The 18,575-nt window shown below is 46.2% G+C and overlaps 1 protein-coding gene across 19 annotated transcripts in view; it reads right to left on the bottom strand.

Annotated features, from left to right (window-relative positions):
* The window catches only part of PCDH15 (protocadherin related 15), a 684,600-nt gene that overhangs the window by 48,496 nt on the left and 617,529 nt on the right, over positions 1-18,575 (bottom strand). For all 19 annotated transcript variants that reach the window (XM_032115593.1, XM_032115587.1, XM_032115586.1 and 16 more), the window contains 3 exons: positions 15,672-15,781; positions 14,304-14,444; positions 5,779-5,906 (listed from right to left, as the gene is read on the bottom strand). In XM_032115593.1, coding sequence (XP_031971484.1) covers positions 5,779-5,906; positions 14,304-14,444; positions 15,672-15,781 — 379 coding nt within the window. The remainder of the gene's footprint in view (positions 1-5,778; positions 5,907-14,303; positions 14,445-15,671; positions 15,782-18,575) is intronic.

Below are 18,575 nucleotides of genomic sequence, written 5' to 3' on the forward strand. Positions count from 1 at the left end.
AATTATATTATATTTATGTATTATACTTATATTTTATATATCCATTTCTATTCATATTTATACTCATTCATATTTTATTTTTATTTAGATATAATAATGTATAATATATTAATATATGCTTATATCATACTTATATTTTATATATTAATTTATATTCATATTCATTTTATTTATATTTAAATATAATAATATAGAATATATTGATATATACTTACATTATGCTTATATTTATATACTTATGCTTTTATAGTCATTTATACTCCTATTTATAGTCATATTAATATTTTATATTTATATATAATAATATAGAATATATTAATAAATACTTATGCTTATATTTATATATTCATTTATACTCCTATTTATATTCATATTGTATTTTTATTTATATGTTTGTTTATATATTTATTATTAATTTATATGTTTATTTATATTTATATATCATATTAATATTTTGTATATTCATTTATACTCATTCAGATTTCTATTTTATCTGTATTTTTATATATAATAATATATAATATATAAAGTTATATTTATATATTACACTTCTATTTTATATATTAATTTCTATTAATATTTCTATTCCTATTGCTTTGAATTTACCTATCACAACATCCCTGATACTGATCGCTGCCCAGCACACTCCCAGTACCCCCAGTGCCAGGAATCTTCTGAGGAACACAGGTAGAATAAGGGGAATGGGAATTGCTCTTTCTGTCCTCCAGTGGTGTCCAAAACCTCCCAGGTGCCGAAGGAAACAGGGATTCATTTTGATGGGCTGTCTCATGGGAAAAGGTGTTGAATAAGAGGGGTTCCCAAAGTCGGATTTTGAAACAGATAATTGGAAAAACGGATTTATTGCCATTTTTCTTCTGCCAATGGCAGTTAGTGCTTGACAGAATAAGTTTGTGTGTGTGAGTGGGGGTAAAGGCCACACACATTGATTTCCTCCATGGGATGGGAATGATCCAGGAGCACTCCCCACTCCCAGCCCCTTCACTCAGGAAGGCACATGCAGCACCAACAGTCTTGAAAATGCTCAAAAACACCAAAGGAATTGAAATAATCTTCAGTTACACTGGAAAAAATCCCAAAGGGTAGGGAACTCTCTGATTGCTGCCAGACAAAAATAATAGGAAAGCAAGAGATTTTCGAGTAAGAAGTTCAGGAAGCCAACATAAAACCCGGGAATATTTTGAAGGAGATTACCTCTGTGCTTGGCATTCCTGTAATATTTGCCACAACAGGACACACAGCTTCTTTGGGGGCCAGATGTTCCAGCAGATGGAGGCTGGGCTGTTGTCACTGCAATGAGCTTTTCAGAGCAGATTCTTCCTCCCACCAAGCATCTTTTTCTCCCTACTCTGGGACCCATAAATCACATTTTAAGGAAGAAAAGGTCGCGACTGGGAAAACAGCTGAGTTTCGTGCCCAAGTCGCGCAACAGCCGAAGGAGGGATGAGCAAAATGTTGCCCTGAAAGCTGTCCTGGGTGCCCAAGGTGGAATCTGTGGAATTCCAGAACCTGCCACTCTAAAGATTCCCTTGTCATCCCAAGGAAAAGGAAATATCAAAAGAAATCCACAGGTTATAGGCATGGATAGAAAAAAAATGGAGATTTAACATGGGTAACACAGCTGGGCAAAAAAGCAATCCCGGTATTCTCTCCCTATCCATACCCTGGAATTTTATTTCTTTTATCCATTGTTTTAGCTTGTTATGGGATCTCTAAGATGCTTCTGAGGTGCAGAAAAGAGGAATTCCTGCTCTCCTGTGTGTCCTCAGGGTCAGAACCTGCAGCCTAAAATGGCTTTGGTTTATTTTGCCCTCTTCTGTTGAGATATTCCAAGGGCAAGAAAGGATATTCGATATTCAATAAAGGATATTCCATGGGAATAAAGGATAAAGTTCCATTAAAAAGCTGATCAGAAAGGGACAAAAAGCACAGGAAAGGGCTGGAATTAAAATGTTTTAAGAATCAAGGCATTTCCATCAAATACAGCCAATTCCAGAGCCTTAGACTCAATGGCATTATTTAGGCAAGATTCCTTCCCTGCAAACATTTTCAGGATGAAAATAAAACTGAGCAGCAATTCAGAGAATTCTCTTTCTTCACTAGAATTAGGACGTTTGATATTTCCTCATTTAAATCCATAATAATTCAATAATTTAATAAATAAAGGAAGAAACCTAGGGGTTACTGCTGTTCATATTTAAGAAGCAAGAGCTAACAACACTCCGTTATAGGGAGAAGCCAATTCCTGCTGGTAATTTCCCTAAAGATTCTGTTGTTTGTGGGTTTGTTTCCTGAAGCAAATTGAAAATATTGTGTTTGGGGCTTGAGGAAGCCTGGTTGGAATTCTGAGGGGGAACAACCATGAAAATACCAGTGAAAAGCAAAATAATTCTGATACGAGGAGATGCGAAGCAAAGCTCAGGGCACAGAATTCGTAAATTAGAGGCTGTGTTACATCTGGTTTTAATTAATAAATTCCTAAACAAAAGCACAAAAAGGTCTTTAATTAGAGAAATGGGCTCTCAAATACATTGGAAATTCTGGGGGGGGGAAAAAAAAGGGAATTTCAGAGAAGGGGACTTCAGGCAGCAAGGAGCAAATCCTTGGCTAAAAAATGGCCATTTTATTCAAATATATCAGTTTTGTTTTTTTCTTGGAACATCAGTACCTCCACAGCTTTCAGAGGCTGCTGCTCTTAATCCAGTCAGATCCATAGAGAATAACTCATGTGGTTTACCATTCCCCAAATTAATTCGGATTAAAAATGGCTTTTGGAGAATGACTCGTGGCATTCTGCTGAGCTTAAGCTTCCTTTTTATCTACTTAAAGGAATCTTACTACAAATCTAGAGCGAGGCAGCTCATGACCCTCTTCTGAAAGGCTTTTATACTCAAATTAGTGTATTTAAGAGGATACTGCTGGCAGCAAACCCAATGACCTTAGAGGGTTGGGAGAAGCTCCATAGGATTGGCCTTGGCACACATCAACTCTCCGGACGATGAGAGAAGTTTTTATCCAATATTTTACTGGTCTGTTTGTCTCTAAATCAATTTGTGTGGAATATTACAGACTCAGGATCAGTTTTCTTCTCTCCTTATTTTTTTTAATTTAAGGGTTTTTTTGGGTGTTTGATTATTTTTATTATTTGTGAAATTTTATTCAGGCCAGAGTAGAAGCAGCTGAAGCCAAGCATCTGAATGTTCAGCAGTGTATTGGTGCTGAATTGATCCAAAACTGATTTGCATCGACTACTCTATTAATAATTAAAGACTACAGGCCTTATTTCTCCCCGGAAGTTATGATGTGCTGTTAAAGAAGAACTAATTGTGGAGGTTTTGGGGTGTTTTTGAAAGTTGTAGTTTTGCATTGGGTCATTTGAAAGGCTGGGAGAGTTGGGGTTGTGCAGCCTGAGAAGAGAAGCCCTGGGAAGACTTTAGAGCCCCTTCCATAGCCTAAAGCGGCTCCAGGAGAGCTGCAGAGGGACCGGGGACAAGGGATGGAGGGACAGGACACAGGGAATGGCTTCCCAGTGCCAGAGGGCAGGGCTGGATGGGATCTTGGGAAGGAATTGTTCCCTGGCAGGGTGGGCAGGCCCTGGCACAGGGTGCCCAGAGCAGCTGGGGCTGCCCCTGGATCCCTGGCAGTGCCCAAGGCCAGGCTGGACATTGGGGCTTGGAGCAGCCTGGCACAGTGGAAGGTGTCCCTGCCCATGGCAGGGGTGGCACTGGATGGGCTTTGAGGTCCCATCCAGCCCAAACCATCCTGGGATTGTGTGATTCCAATATCCCATGTTTGAGCCTCATCAAGGCTGTTGTCAGTGCCAGGAATAATGAGAAAATGGCTGAGAAAATTGCTTTCTTCTCAAAATTACTCAGATGATGTGAAAGAAAGTGAGCAACTGTTAATGAATCCAGAAGATGAAAGCAAATGCATTAAAAACTCCTCCTAAGAAGCCGAATTCCCCCGTGGAATCCAAGCCTGAATAATTTCTACAGTGCAAGCTCTGCATGTACTTTATTAATGTTCTCCTAAATTTCAACTTGGAAAGCTGCTCATTTCATTCTAGTCCTCAAGAACAGACATTCATTTGATTAATTATTCTTAAACCAGGCTGGAATGGGGATTGTGTTTAACTAACAGAGCAATTACTTTTGCTTTCTAAAGGCCAGGAAGAAAGGTAACGAGCACTGACTGCTGCGAATGCTTGGTGCTACAACAATAAATTCCAGCCCGATCCTCTGTAACAAGAGCACTTCTTAATTATTTCCAATTTTACTTTCACTAAACACACAATTATGTTTAATGCCATCCACTAATACCAACTCCTGGCTTAGGCCTTGTTCCATTTCGTGCCAGCGGAATCAGGGAGGATTGGAACAGAAGTAGCTTAAAGACATAAAGTTGCCATTTCTTTTGGTCCTCCTTTGTGGTCTGCTCACCTGTTTTGAGTCAAACATTTCCAAAGGGCAAAAGCAGATTCCTTTCTTCACCCCCAAATTTCCCTTAGCTCTTTTCCACCCATTTCTTATCCCCCTGACTGACACACACAAATTCCTGTGCCTCAAAAATCCTCTTGGAAAACCAGGGAGGATTTTCACGGCCTGTTCACGTTTCATGTGACGACTCCAAACATCATTTGACATTTGTGCCTCGTGTTTCTTTTGCTTTCGGACACAAACCCCTCCTTTCCCTAAATGACTTGGCCTTTCAGAATTTTCCATCTACTCCAGTTCCTTTTTCCTGCTACCTGCTCTCTGCAGTTCCCTGGAAGGAGGATGGAGCTAGGTGGGGATTGTTCAAGGGACAGGAGGACAGGAAATGGCCTCGAGCTGTTCCAGAGCAGGTTTGGATTGGATAATGGGAAGAATTTCTTCATGGAAAGGGTGGTTAAGCACTGACCAGGGCAGTGGTGGAGTCACTGCCCCTGGAAGCATCCCAAAATGTGTGGAAGTGGCACCTGGGGACACTATTGGTGGTGACCATGGTGGTGCTGGTGGATGCTTGGATTTGATAACCTTAAAGGTCTTTTTCAAACATAACAATTCTGTGATTCTTCAGCAGCTCTGGAGTTCATGGATTTGACACAATTCTTGGATTCGCCACCATTTTTGGATTCCTAATTTTGATGAAGTAGAAGCTTCCCAATTCCCCACTGCTCTGCCATTTCTGGGCTTATTTTGGGAAGGACTGCCATGAAAGCAACCAAAAAAAAATCAAGTAGGGACAACTTTAATAAGCTCTGAACTACTACTTTTTCATTCCTGGTGCTCTAAACACATCATTTATTTGTTTTCTTGAAAACAAAGAGCTTTTACTCTTGGCTATTAATGTCTGATGATAATTGTAGTCTGTATATTATATTTCCATTAATTTTCTCTCTCTTTTTTTAAAAAAATCCCCTATGGATGGTTAATTTTATTCCCACTTTCCTCCCAATGCAGACCTGAAATTGCTGTTTTTTCCCTTTTAAAGCCTAAACAAGCTGCTGCCAAAACCAGAAAAATCTTGTACGTTGAACATACAAGAAATGTTTCACTATTAACAGATCTCAAATGAGAGCCACAAACTGGCAGGAGAAGCAAGCACCTTAAATTGAGTAGAAATAAAACCTGGGTTTTAACTCAAAATCATCCTTGTGTCAACATCAACCATCAAGCAGCTTTAGAAGACACAAATTGCAAAGGCTCCTGGAAAAAAAAAAACAGTGAGTACAAATTTTCCCTCTGCAAGTGGAGCTTATTTTAAGAACTTCAGCCTTACCTTCACTTTAAGCACAGAAGAAAACATTCTGGCATCTTCAGACACCCCTCCAATGTACATTTTTTTGGTAAACACGGGTGCGTGGTCATTTTCATCCTTCACCTCAATAAAGACCTTGGCTGTATTACCTAAAAAGAAGGAAGGAAAAAGGGAAAAGAGAATATTTTGTAATAATTTGTAACATCTACTGGCATTCACGCATTTACAGACCAAGGAGATAATGTACAATGAGAGTAGGGATAATAATGTAAAAAAATAAGTCCATTAGCCATCATGAAATGCTAAAATTGGATAATCCCAGAGTCACTGAGGCTGGAAAAGACCTCCAAGATTATGAAGTCCAAGCTGTGCCCGATGCCCACCTTGTCCCCAGCCCAGAGCACTGAGTGCCACCTCCAGCCCTTCCTTGGACACCTCCAGGCATGGGCACTCCAAAGCTCCCTGGGCAGCCCCTGCCAAGGCCTGAGCACCCTTTCCATGGGGAAATTCCTGCTGCTGTCCAAGCTGAACCTCCCCTGGCCCAGCCTGAGGCCCTTTCCCCTTGTCCTGTCCCTGTTCCCTGGCAGCAGAGCCCGACCCCCCCGGCTGCCCCCTCCTGTCAGGGACTTGTGCAGAGCCACAAGGTCCCCCCTGAGCCTCCTTTGCTCCAGGCTCAGCCCCTTTCCCAGCTCCCTCAGCTGCTCCTGGGGCTCCAGATCCTTCCCTTCCCTAGACAAGAAATAGGGACCTATAAAACACCTTGATTCCACAGGTTTTGGTCCTATTAAATACCCACAGCTGTCACCAAGAGGTAATGAGGAGGTATCACAAAGAGCTCATTAACAGTAGCTCTGCACCTTGCTTGATCTATTTTAATTATTCCTACTGCCATGCAAATTCTTAACCGCTGATTCAGTCCTGGTGTCTGTAAACTCATAAATGGTCACACAAAGCCCCGGCTCAGCAGCCCCAACACTTAATTAATTTCCTATGTTAATTGAAAGCATCCCTAAGCCTGTCCTCCTCCCAAACCTGGCTTGGCCCTGGGGAACTCCACAAGATTTGCTTCCCCTGAGAGGTTCAACACAAAACACCAGAGGTTCAACATGAACCCCCACTACTAACTTGGTTTTATTAAACAGTTCCTGCTCCAGCCCATTGAGCAATAAACATCTCCATCCTTCTGCAAGGGAAAAAACATCCAGCAAAAACCATGGAGCTGGTGCCAAACAGATTCTACTGCGCAGTAATCTCCACCAACATCTGCTTCCCTTTTTCAGAATCGTATCATCCAGAAAGATTGCTGGAAATGATGATATCCAGTTCATTAAAACCACATTTGCAAGTGATAAATTGCCTCCTTTCTGAGATGGTTTTCCCAGCTCCTTTCAGTGCCAGGATAATTTCAGTGTTGCACAGGTGCCACTCACCTGAGTTACTTGTACAATGTAGGCTTGTTATAAAAGGCTCAGGAGCTGTATCTTTAGGGGAGGCAAAAATTAAACCCCAGACTATTTCTGATATGGCCAAAGTCATATCCTGCCTGATGGTCCAACTGATGGGAAATGAATGATGGCTTCATAAATGGAACTGAAATCTGAAAAAAACCCAAATATTTAAAATGCTGTCCCTGAGCCAGCAGAATGTCCTGGGGGTCCTGGGGGACACTGAGCTGTCCCTGAGCCAGCAGAGTGTCCTGGGGGTCCTGGGGGACACCGAGCTGTCCCTGAGCCAGCAGAGTGTCCTGGGGGACACCGAGCTGTCCCTGAGCCTGCAGAGTGTCCTGGGGCCAAGGAGGCCAATGGGATCCTGGGGGCAGCAGGACAGAAGAGCATTCCCAGCAGGGCAGGGAGGGATCCTGCCCCTCTGGGCAGCCCTGGAGGCACCTCTGGAGTGCTGTGTCCAGCCCTGGCTCCTCAGCACAGCAGGGCCAGGGAGCTCCTGGAGCGGGGCCGGCGGAGGCTGCGCAGCTGAGGAAGGGCCTGGAGCATCTCCGTGCCCAGCGCAGGCTGAGGGAGCCGGGGCTGCTCAGCCTCGAGAGGAGCCCCAGCTGAGAGGGGCCCTCAGCCCTGGCTGTCCCTGGCTGCAGGGAGGGCTCCGAGCAGGGCCCGGGCTCTGCTCCGGGGCCCAGCAATGGCACCAGAGCACCGGGCAGGGCCTGAGCCCAGCAATTGCCCTGCCCAGGAGGCAGAACTGCTGCCCTGGGCAGTGCCCAGCCCTGAGCACATTGGCCACAGAGGCTCTGGGCTCTCCTCCCTGGGGCTGTTGCAGAGCTGTGTGCACACAGTGCTGTGCCTGTGCTCCGGGATGGCCCTGCTGGAGCTGGGAGGTGCCACCAGGTGCCCTCTGTGCTCCCTGCAGCCTGAGCCCTGCTGTGGGGCTCTTTAGTATGGAGAGAAGGGGGATAACAGAAAGGAAAGAAAAGAAATTACATGAATTGTCAAATCTCTGTCATCTTAAACCAGATCCTTGATGTTTCTGGCTGCAATACCAAGCTACGGTAGGAAAATGAGATTCCCAGGCAGACTTTCCCACTGCAGCTCCACCCTTTAGGGAAGAAGGTGGCATTAAAAGCAGAATTATGTGTGGAAGTGACCTTGCCCTGCTGAGCCTACAAGCAGTCCTATCACCGGCTGCCACTGGTTTGATGCTGGAGGGAAGATCCTGATTTTATCTGTGCAAGTGGAATCAGGTGCTGGCTCACCTGCACTGGTTCTCTCTAATTCAAATTAAACATCATTTGCATAATGCTCACTGTTGTCGTGTCAGACCAGTTTGGGTGAGGTGGCTGAGCCTTGTGCAAAGTTTGCCTTGCAATTTGCTCAGCTCCCCATTTGTTTAATTTGCTGGCAGTTCTCTGAGCTGCCAAAAGGCTGATTTGTTTAGCAAAGGGTGAACGCTTGGAGAATGGAGAAATGGAAGTTATTACATTAAGGACAAAGCAAATGAAACATCCTGCATAGCCACAGGCCAACATTAGCACCGTCACCATTGAACATCTACCTGCACTTCAGCTTCCTGCCTGATTTTGGACACAGTCCTTCGTTCTGGCAGATGGAGTGGAATGTGGCATCTGCGAGCTCCTCCCTGTCCCAGCCTTTGGATGCAATTCCTACAGCTGGCTGCAGGAAAGGGCTCCCCACCTGCTGCAGAGGTTTCCTTACCCTCACACCGGAGTTCTCACTAAAACCCCTCAGCAGCAGCTGTGCCATGTGGGAAGGTTGTGCTGGATCCTCTCCCAAGCGGATTTTCCAGTGCTTCTGCTTGATTCAGGAATATCCCCTGCACATGGGCTCTGGTACTCCCAAATCCACCACTCCTGCACCTCCAGCACCCAGCCTGATGGAAAAGGCCACCAATGAAGCACAGTCTTAGAGAGTCTGGTTTAGACTCTGCCATTAGACTCCTTTGCCCTTCATATTCCGAATTTTTAACCACTTTTCTAAACACTCCTTGGGTGTGGCTTGAACCCTCTTTGTGAGGACATCGATCATCACAGGCTGTCAGTATTCACACTCCCAGAGGAGAAATTTATACCCCCATGGATGTAAAACCTTCCATCTTTGGTGTTCTAGGTCTGGAATCCAGCTCCAGTTACTTCTTTTCTTCATGGATTCCAGGAGTGGAAAGCAGGATTTACTTGCCTGTGGTACTTTTTGTGAGACCTCACAGAACCCAAATATAATTCTTATTACTGTGACTGAGCTACCTAAAGAGTTGGCCAGGTGAAAGAGCAAAAAGCATCCTTCCCTGGACAAAGCAGCACAGGCTGCCAGGGTGGTCAAGACCAGCAAATAAAATAGATTTCAGCGCTACCTTGGTCTCCTGCAAGATCTCTTTTTCCTCTTCTCTTCCTGCCCCCCAGAGATGAGCTGCAGTGCACAGAAAATACAGCAGTGCAGCTGCTTCTAAGTCATCCTCAGCTTCTAAGAACCAGCTAAATAATCACTGCCAAGACTTTTGGATCTTTCATCTTGTGTGGTTTGCTTAAGGGGAGTGAAAACACCCTGAAAGCTACTCTAAAGCAAAGCTGAGAAACCTCTGAAACACCTGAAACGAGCAGACCACAAATAAGTAACACAGAAAACAAATGCAAGAGAAACTCCTGGGTCACTAGTGAGTACTAACTAACACTTCATTCCCAGAAGTTTTTCCCAAACATCCTCGTTGAAAGCTCTTTGCCAGTCTCCCCATCTAAAAATGTGCCAGATCCGTGTGAGCCTGTAGTTCCTTGCCAGGCTGCAGAAAGGAAGCTGAACAGAAGCAATGGATTTTGGACACTGGGACAGCACCAACGACGCTTTGAGTGCTCCCAGGTGAGTTTTACTCAGTGCTCTCACCAGCAGCGCTGCTCCGGCCTTCTGCAACATTCCAACCCAGCCGTGGATCCAGCTGCTCTTCATGCATGGGTAATTCTGACATAAACCCCTGCATCTCCAAAAGCAATTCTGGAGGAGGCAACAGCAGATTTCAAAGAACCTTTCCAAAGTTCATTTGAATCCAGCTGGGAGGGAGAACTGTAATTTGCTTTCCTCCTGCCTTACAAGTGAGCGGAGCAGGCTCTGTGCTTTGGCAGGTGAGCCGAGCTGAGCTGCAGCTGGGCTCCATCTCACATTCCTGGGTTTGGCAGAACCAAGTAGGAATCAGCACTGAATATTTTTCAGTGGCATTTCGATCTAAACGAGCCCATAAGGCCTGAAGAAGCTCATCATGTGCTGTCACTGCTCGAAGAGTGCAGAAAAAAGCAAACAGCAATGTGTTTGGACCAGCACCAATCCAAGGTCTGATTTAAATCCGTATAAAACCTCTTTTTTGAACAAATAATGACCAGAGTGGGAGCTCAGGTTTTATGCAGCCTCTCTGAAATGCACTGTTTTGCTGCCCAACAAAATTGAAGCCTGTCCCAAGCTCCCCCAGAGCTGTGAGGCAGAGGGATGAGCTCTCCAGGCTCTGCTTGCATTGAGTCCATCTGTCACAACTCCTGGATCTGGGAACTGCTGGAGCAGCCAACTTGTACAGCACCACCAGCAGCAACTTTTGCAACGAAAAACATAAGGCTGCTTTACTATTACATGGACCCCGCAGGGACACAGAATGCATGCTCATGTTTAACGGAGTAGAAGCATCATTCCCATTTACCATGGAGCAGTTGCAGAATGTTAGTTGTAAAACTCCCATTTCCACTTTATTCCCAAAGGGTTTTTTTGGGTTTAGGAAACTAAAAGCTGAAGGAGACAGAACTGTTGCCTCACCCCCAACCACCAAAGCACAGCCCTGCTCGCAGCTGGGAGTACAGCAGAGCCAGGGCAGTGCCTCTGTACCAGCCCTGGGGGTGCCAAAGGGGACAAACAGTTCTACCTGACATGGAAATAATCAATGGAAGGTGATTTTGTTTTCAAATCCTCTGACAGCAAGATAAAAACCATATCTAACAAGGTTCTGTCATGGAATCATCCAGGTTGGAAAAGACCTCCAAGATCAGGGAGTACAACCTGTGACCAATTACCACCTTGTCACCCAGGCAATTAATTCCTCTTAAATGCAGGAAAAGCTCTGTTATTATCTTTACATCTCTAGGAATGTAAAATCATGGAGTCATGGAATGGTTTGGGTTGGAAGGACCTTAAAGCTTATCCCATCCCCTGCCATAGGCTTGGACACCTTCCACTGTCCCAGGCTGCTCCAAGCCCCAATGTCCAGCCTGGCCTTGGACACCTCCAGCGATCCAGGGGCAGCCACAGCTGCTCTGAGAATGCCCCCCAGGGCTTTGGTTCTACACCTGGGACTGGGTTAAATTTGGTGGTAAAAGCCTCTCTTTGTCCCTCCTTGTCCATCCTGCTCCACTGCTCTGTCCCTGTGCTAAGGCAGCACTTTCTCTTTGTTGCTCCCTCTGCTTCCACAGAAATCCTTCTGCTTCCTCCTACCCTTTCCTTTCTGCCTCAAGGAGCATCAAGTCCAAGTCCTGGCCCTGCACAGGACAGCCTCAAGAATCCCACCCTGTGCCTGAGAGCGTTGTCCAAACTCTGTTAATATGGAAGGTCCTTCAGGGCTCAGCATCCCCAGAATCCTCAAGGAGAACTCCAAGCTTTTTAACTCATCCTCATCACCAAACCGAACTCTCCTTCCATTCAGATGAAGTAAAACCACACAGTAATTTCATAGCATAAAGTTTCAGTTAAAGTAACTCCTTTAATGAGTTTGACTCTGCTGAAAGCAAGAATGTGACTTGGCATGATTTAGCATCATCTATTAAACCCCCAGTTTAAGTCACCAGTTGGATGCTCTCATACTCCAAAGGACATCTCAATTTACTTTCTCTCCTCACACAGTTTTGCAGTTATTGCCATGCTATCAGCTGGCACCATCACTGAAGACAAGCTCAGTTACACTCAATGCACTTTCACTTTTCCCCAGCACAGATGCAAACTCCAGCTCCTACTTCTCTATAACTATTTCCTGTAATACCATCACTGCAAACAATTTGGTACCAAGCTTCTGAGCTTTGTGAAATTCAGCCCTGTGTGGTGGCTGAGCAGTTTGTCAGTGCTCTGTAATTTACAGAACCCCAGGATCCCTGAGGTTGGAAAAGCCCTCCCAGCCCATGGAGTCCAAGCTGTGCCCGATGGCCACCTTGTCCCCAGCCCAGAGCACTGAGTGCCACCTCCAGCCCTTCCTTGGACACCTCCAGGCATGGGCACTCCACAGCTCCCTGGGCAGCCCCTGCCAAGGCCTGAGCACCCTTTCCATGCAGAAATTCCTGCTGCTGGCCAAGCTGAGCCTCCCCTGGCCCAGCCTGAGGCCGTTTCCCCTTGTCCTGCCCCTGTTCCCTGGCAGCAGAGCCCGACCCCCCCGGCTGCCCCCTCCTGTCAGGGACTTGTGCAGAGCCACAAGGTCCCCCCTGAGCCTCCTTTGCTCCAGGCTCAGCCCCTTTCCCAGCTCCCTCAGCTGCTCCTGGGGCTCCAGCCCCTTCCCAGCTCCGTTCCCTGCCCTGGACACACTCAATGTGTATCTCAAAGTGAGGGGCCCAGAAATCCCTGTAGGTCCAGAGTAGGTCACCGACAAATTGCAGAACAAATTCCACCAATTCAGGAGTATCCAAGACCAGAACTGGCAGCAGGTCATTGCCACCAGGTGTCCCAGCTCCATATTAATTCAGTGTCACACCATCCTGGGGCTTTGCATTCCGAGTCACCCAGCTCCAAAATGGTTCATCAGCTCAACCTCAGCAAAGCCCACAGTGATGTGTTCATTGTGCCCCATCTCCTCCCACTGCAGCTCATCAATTCAGTGCCCTGAAACTCAGAAGTAGTGTTTAACCTGATTAAAACTCCTCAAAAATGAACAAAGTGCTGAGAAAATGGAAAGGAATTAATTGTATAAATGCAGGAATCAAACCCAAAGGTCAAGGGATCTCCATTACAAAATCATAAGTGATTCAGCTGGCCAGATACTTCTAAAGTATTTTAAATATATACATTTATCAAATTCTTTAGCCATCCGTGCAGCACAGTGCACATTCCAAGGAATATATATGTTGTGTACTCCCAGAGAGCCAAACACACCCAGCTTGTCTTCCTGTAAGCTGGCCTGAAGTCAAACTCCAGTCATTATCCAGCATTCTGGAATAAAATAACTCAGCCATCACTTTTTTGGAACTGCTGTTCAGCTGGGAGAGCTGCTCCAGTGCAGAGTGTGAGTCAGAAGAGGGAATGAAGGGCAGGACCTGCTGATTCCCTCATGTCTTCAGCGATCTCAGAGAAAGGTTTGGAGAAGGCTTTGTGCTGCATGGAAAGCTAATCTGCTCCCTGGGCATTCCTTGGCTGGATTTTTATGGATATAACCTGACCTGGATTTCTCCCAGGCACAGGGAAAAGCAGGCAGCTCTGTCTTTCTGTCCCCTGCCAGGTACATCCTTGATGGTGGCTAAACCAGCACAGGATCTCACCCTGCTCCTAACAAAGCCAAGCTCCTGACCACTGCTTAACCCCGATGTGTCACACCCCACATACTCCATTCTTACTCAAGGAAAAAGAAATAGCCATGATAATCCAGGCTCAAAATCCCAAAACCTTCTGCTGGTTCTGTGGGTAGCATTGGAAAGAAACCCTGGTGAAGGTATTGGAATTGCCACCCTTGTACAGTGCCTCAGGCCATTCCCAAGTTTTATGGAGTGTTCCCAAATACTTCAGCCCCTTCAACTAACATGGAATCACAGAATCCCAGGATGGTTTGGGTTGGAAGGGATCCCTAAATCCCATCCAGTGCCACCCCTGCCATGGGCAGGGACACCTTCCACTGTCCTAGGCTGCTCCAAGCCTCAATGTCCAGCCTGGCCTTGGACACTGCCAGGGATCCAGGGGCAGCCACAGCTGCTCTGGGCAAGTCAGGCAGAGAGACCCAAAAATGCACCACGGGCTGTGATCCCATCACCACCATCACAGCCCTAAAATCCAGAAAGGTCACTGGAGTGCAGTTTCAACATTCTCAGCAGATCCCAGCAATATCTGTGTAAAAAAGGTGGAAAAGGAAGGATTTTTGACACTTACTTTTGGAGGGGACCCGCAGGTTGGATCTCACCACCTGCAGAGAGTCTGCCTGCACTCGCAGCTCATAACTTTGGACACGTTCATAATCCAGAGGCTTCTTCACGGAGATCACTCCCGTTCTGTTGTTAATGGCAAACACATCTGGAAGCCAGAAAAAACACAGGAATTTTCTGGGATGCAGAAACGGGGATTTTCAATACCCAAGGCTTTTATTTTGGGGATGACACAATCCAAGCAAGTCATTTCCTCCCTGCCTCCCCTCCTCCTTCGGGCCTGGAAAAGCCCACATAGCTCCTCTTTGAAGATATTTTAAGGAGCAAATCAGCTGGATCCAACCTGCTGCTGGGATAACCAACCCAGAGTCACAGAATCATGGAATATCCTGAGCTGGAAGGGACCCGCAAGGATCACGGAGTGCAACTCCCTGCACAGGACTTGAGGACAAGTAGGAAGACGGGACAAGACAAAGAGCCCACACTCACAAAAAGGAGGATGGGATGGGGAATTCTTTACATCCTTCCCAAGAATTCTGTATTATTTTGTCAGGATATCCAGGTGGATCACAGAGAGTATCCCAGCAGGATGTTTTGCTTGGATATCAGGCTCTAATCCAGTATTTGTTACAGCATGGCCAAGCCTGCAATCCCTTAAACCAGATTTTTAAGCAAGTATAACTCCATCAAAGCTATTCCTATTTTTATTTTGCTGTGCCATGGGCTTACACCACGTGGCACCCACGGGAATGTTCACATCAGTGAGTATTTTTTTCTTGTAATCCTGCTAATTAATCTGAGCTTTAGCTGATCTCCAAAGGTTTGATAACGGCAGTTGTAGAATGATAGAATAGTTTGGGTTGGAAAGGACCTTAAAGCCCATCCAGTGCCACCCCTGCCATGGGCAGGGACACCTCCCACTGTCCCAGGCTGCTCCAAGCCCCAGTGTCCAGCCTGGCCTTGGACACTGCCAGGGATCCAGGGGCAGCCCCAGCTGCTCTGGGCACCCTGTGCCAGGGCCTGCCCACCCTCCTAGGGAACAATTCCTTCCCAATATCCCATCTAAACTTCTCTGTTCCAGCTTGAAGCCATTCCCCCTAGCCCTGTCACTACATGCTCTTATAAGAAGTCCCTCTCCAGGTTTCTTGTAGGCTCCAGCACTGAAATTCCCTCCTGCTTGTGCAGTTGAGGTGGGATTTCACCTCGATGATCTTAGAGGTCTTTTCCAGCCTTAACGATTCTGTGATTCACCTCAGCAGCTTCACTTCTCCACACTTTCTTGCAGACCTCTGGTGCACCCACCAGGCCTGGCATAACCACAAGGCTGAAATATTATTATTATTATTATTATTATTATTATTATTATTCCACTTACCCTCTTCATTCCCTGACACAATGGAGTACACGACTGTCTGGTTCAAGGCGGCCGCGGTGACAACGGTGACCACGGTTCCCTTCGGGGCACTTTCACTCACTGGGGGGGGTCTGCAGAGGGGAACAGAAGGATTTGTGTGACATTCCTGAACAGCAGATTATTGACAATTATTCCTCGCCTTAGTATTTCCACCATCTATTAGGCTGCCAAAGGATCTGTTATTAGGGAAAATCATATTCAAAAGGAAAATGTTCAACCTTTGAAAATGCAAAACCCACTGAGAAGTTCAATAGACAAGAGGTGGCAACGTAAAGATCTAATGCTTCTTGGATGTGAGAAATGGGAAAGCAGGGAATAATGAGGAGAAACAAGAACCACCCCAGCCTGAAAAATTGGAAGTAAAAGACAAAATAGATCTTTTATATATATTTTATACAGATCTATAAATCTCTTTTATAACATATCTTGAATATATTCAGGTCTACTAAGAAAACTCAGTAATCTGTCAGAAAACCACAGGAAAATTCATTCATGGGTAAAATTCCATGCTTTAAGCAGGAATCACTTTGGGGCTACCTCCATGGGAATTTCCACTCTTCACAAAGATCCAAAAATTTTCCTGGGAACACATTTTGGTACTAAAACCCGAGATGCTTTTCAGGAAATGAACTGCAACCCAAGGCTACCCAAACACTGTGAGGGTGGGCAGGCCCTGGCACAGGGTGCCCAGAGCAGCTGGGGCTGCCCCTGGATCCCTGGCAGTGCCCAAGGCCAGGTTGGACATTGGGGCTTGGAGCAGCCTGGGACAGTGGAAGGTGTCCCTGCCCATGGCAGGGGTGGCACTGGATGGGCTTTGAGGCCCTTTGAACCCAAACCATTCCATGACTCTGTGCTGATGTCTTTAAACCAGCAATCCAAACAATTTCAACAAGGAGAGGTGAGAGGTTTGAGCTCATCTCCAATCCTCCTCAGATTTTCCTCATGGCAAACAAAGATTTAATTCATGCTTCAAACTCTTCAAAATAAATTCAAAAGGAATTTTTGGCACTCATCCATGAACACAGATGGGGTTTTATTAATGCATTACGCAGATATTTTCAATTTTAAAAAACTACACTCATTGATAGATAACAAGATAAACACCAGATGAGGATCTGCTCCGAGAAGCTCCTGATTTTGAAGATCAGTTGTGCACTGATCTTCAAAATTCCAGACAATATCTATGCTTAATTCCAGGGAATATCATGGACGTACTGGAGGACCAAATGGCACCTGGGGACATGGTCTAGTGGTGGCCCTGCCAGTGTTGGGGGAACAGCTGCATTTGATGATCTCAGGGATCTTTTCAGGCTTAAATAATTCTAGGATTCCATGAATATTTGATCACTTTCCCCTTTCATGTTCCAGGTGGTTTTCAAATCCTCCATCCCACACCACATTTTCCCATTCTAAGGGCAGGGAATGGGCAAGGCCCCAAGGCTGCCCGAGCTCCAGGAGCATTGGGACAATGCTCTCAGGGACAAGGTGGGATTGCTGGGGTGTCTGTGCGGGGCCAAGTGTTGGACTGGATGATCCTAGCGTGTCCCTTCCAACTCAGGATATTCCATGATTATATGAAAGTTGGAACCCCAGGATACAATCCCAACTATTGAACCCAAACTTTTCCCATCAACAAGTGGCCAATCTTCCCTTGAACTCTGCCTCACAAACAATGAATATTGCTTTGAACATCCTAGAGCAATTTCGAGATACTGAATACGTGGAATGAAGTTTTGGATCATGCAATATAACAGTGAGCTCCTCTTTTTCTCACAGATGGAAAAATCCCATTTTACTCAAACGCACGTACACGGAGCAGATCCCTCTGCTCCCACCGTCCCGCATCAGCGGTTGGAATAAAATTCCTTGTTGCTCCTTGAGCTCTAAAACCATTGCTATGAAAAGCTTTTTAATGCACATTTTACCAATGCAAATGTTAATCTTAGGGATTAAAAAGCTGCCAAAAGGCAGAGAAAGACAGGGGAAAAAAAGCTGCCAAGGCTGGAGGCATTTAAAGCTGGAGTTCTTTTGATGAGGTCAGAGAGGAAAATACCCTTTTCATGCTGCTTTACAGATGATGTTGTTTTCTTAATCTTCTGAAGGGGTGGGAGTGGAACAAAAACCCCACACTTAATTCCCAGCGCAATTCCAGGATATTCCTGCAGTGGGAATGGCCTTGTAGCTCCCTCTGCCAGTGCTGAATCCAATGGACTGACAAATCAGTAACAATTAGCAAGAGGTTTTGTGTTTGCCCTGGAGGAAGGGGGCAGACCCCTTTCTCAGGGAATAAATTCCTTATTTTCCAATGTTTGAATCACTAAGATGGAAAATGGCGCTTTTTTCCTGACATATTATTTGGAAGTGTTTTAGGGCACAGACAAAGGTGGTTTTATGCCATAATTCTGCATTACTGCATGATAAAAGCTGGAATTTCTGTGGGAAGAGGAGAGCATGAGAATCCAGCCCAAAGCACCCAGAAAAGGATTGGAAAACCCCCAGGGGAGGGGAGGGGAGGGGAGGGGAGGGGAGGGGAGGAGAGGGGAGGGGAGGGGAGGGGAGGGGAAGGGAGGGGAGGGGAGGGGAGGGGAGGGGAGGGGAGGGGAGGGGAGGGGAGGGGAGGGAAGGGAGGGGAGGGGAGGGGAGGGGAGGGGAGGGGAGGGGAGGGGAAGGGAGGGGAAGGGAGGGGAAGGGAAGGGAAGGGAAGGGGAGGGGAGGGGAAGGGAGGGGAAGGGAGGGGAGGGGAGGGGAGGGGAGGGGAAGGGAGGGGAGGGGAGGGGAGGGGCGGGGAGGGAAGGGAGGGGAGGGGAGGGGAGGGGAGGGGAGGGGAGGGGAGGGGAGGGGAAGGGAGGGGAGGGGAGGGGAGGG

The sequence above is a fragment of the Corvus moneduloides genome, chromosome 8 (genome assembly GCF_009650955.1).
Source record: "Corvus moneduloides isolate bCorMon1 chromosome 8, bCorMon1.pri, whole genome shotgun sequence".
In the NCBI taxonomy this organism is placed as follows: Eukaryota; Metazoa; Chordata; class Aves; order Passeriformes; family Corvidae; genus Corvus; species Corvus moneduloides.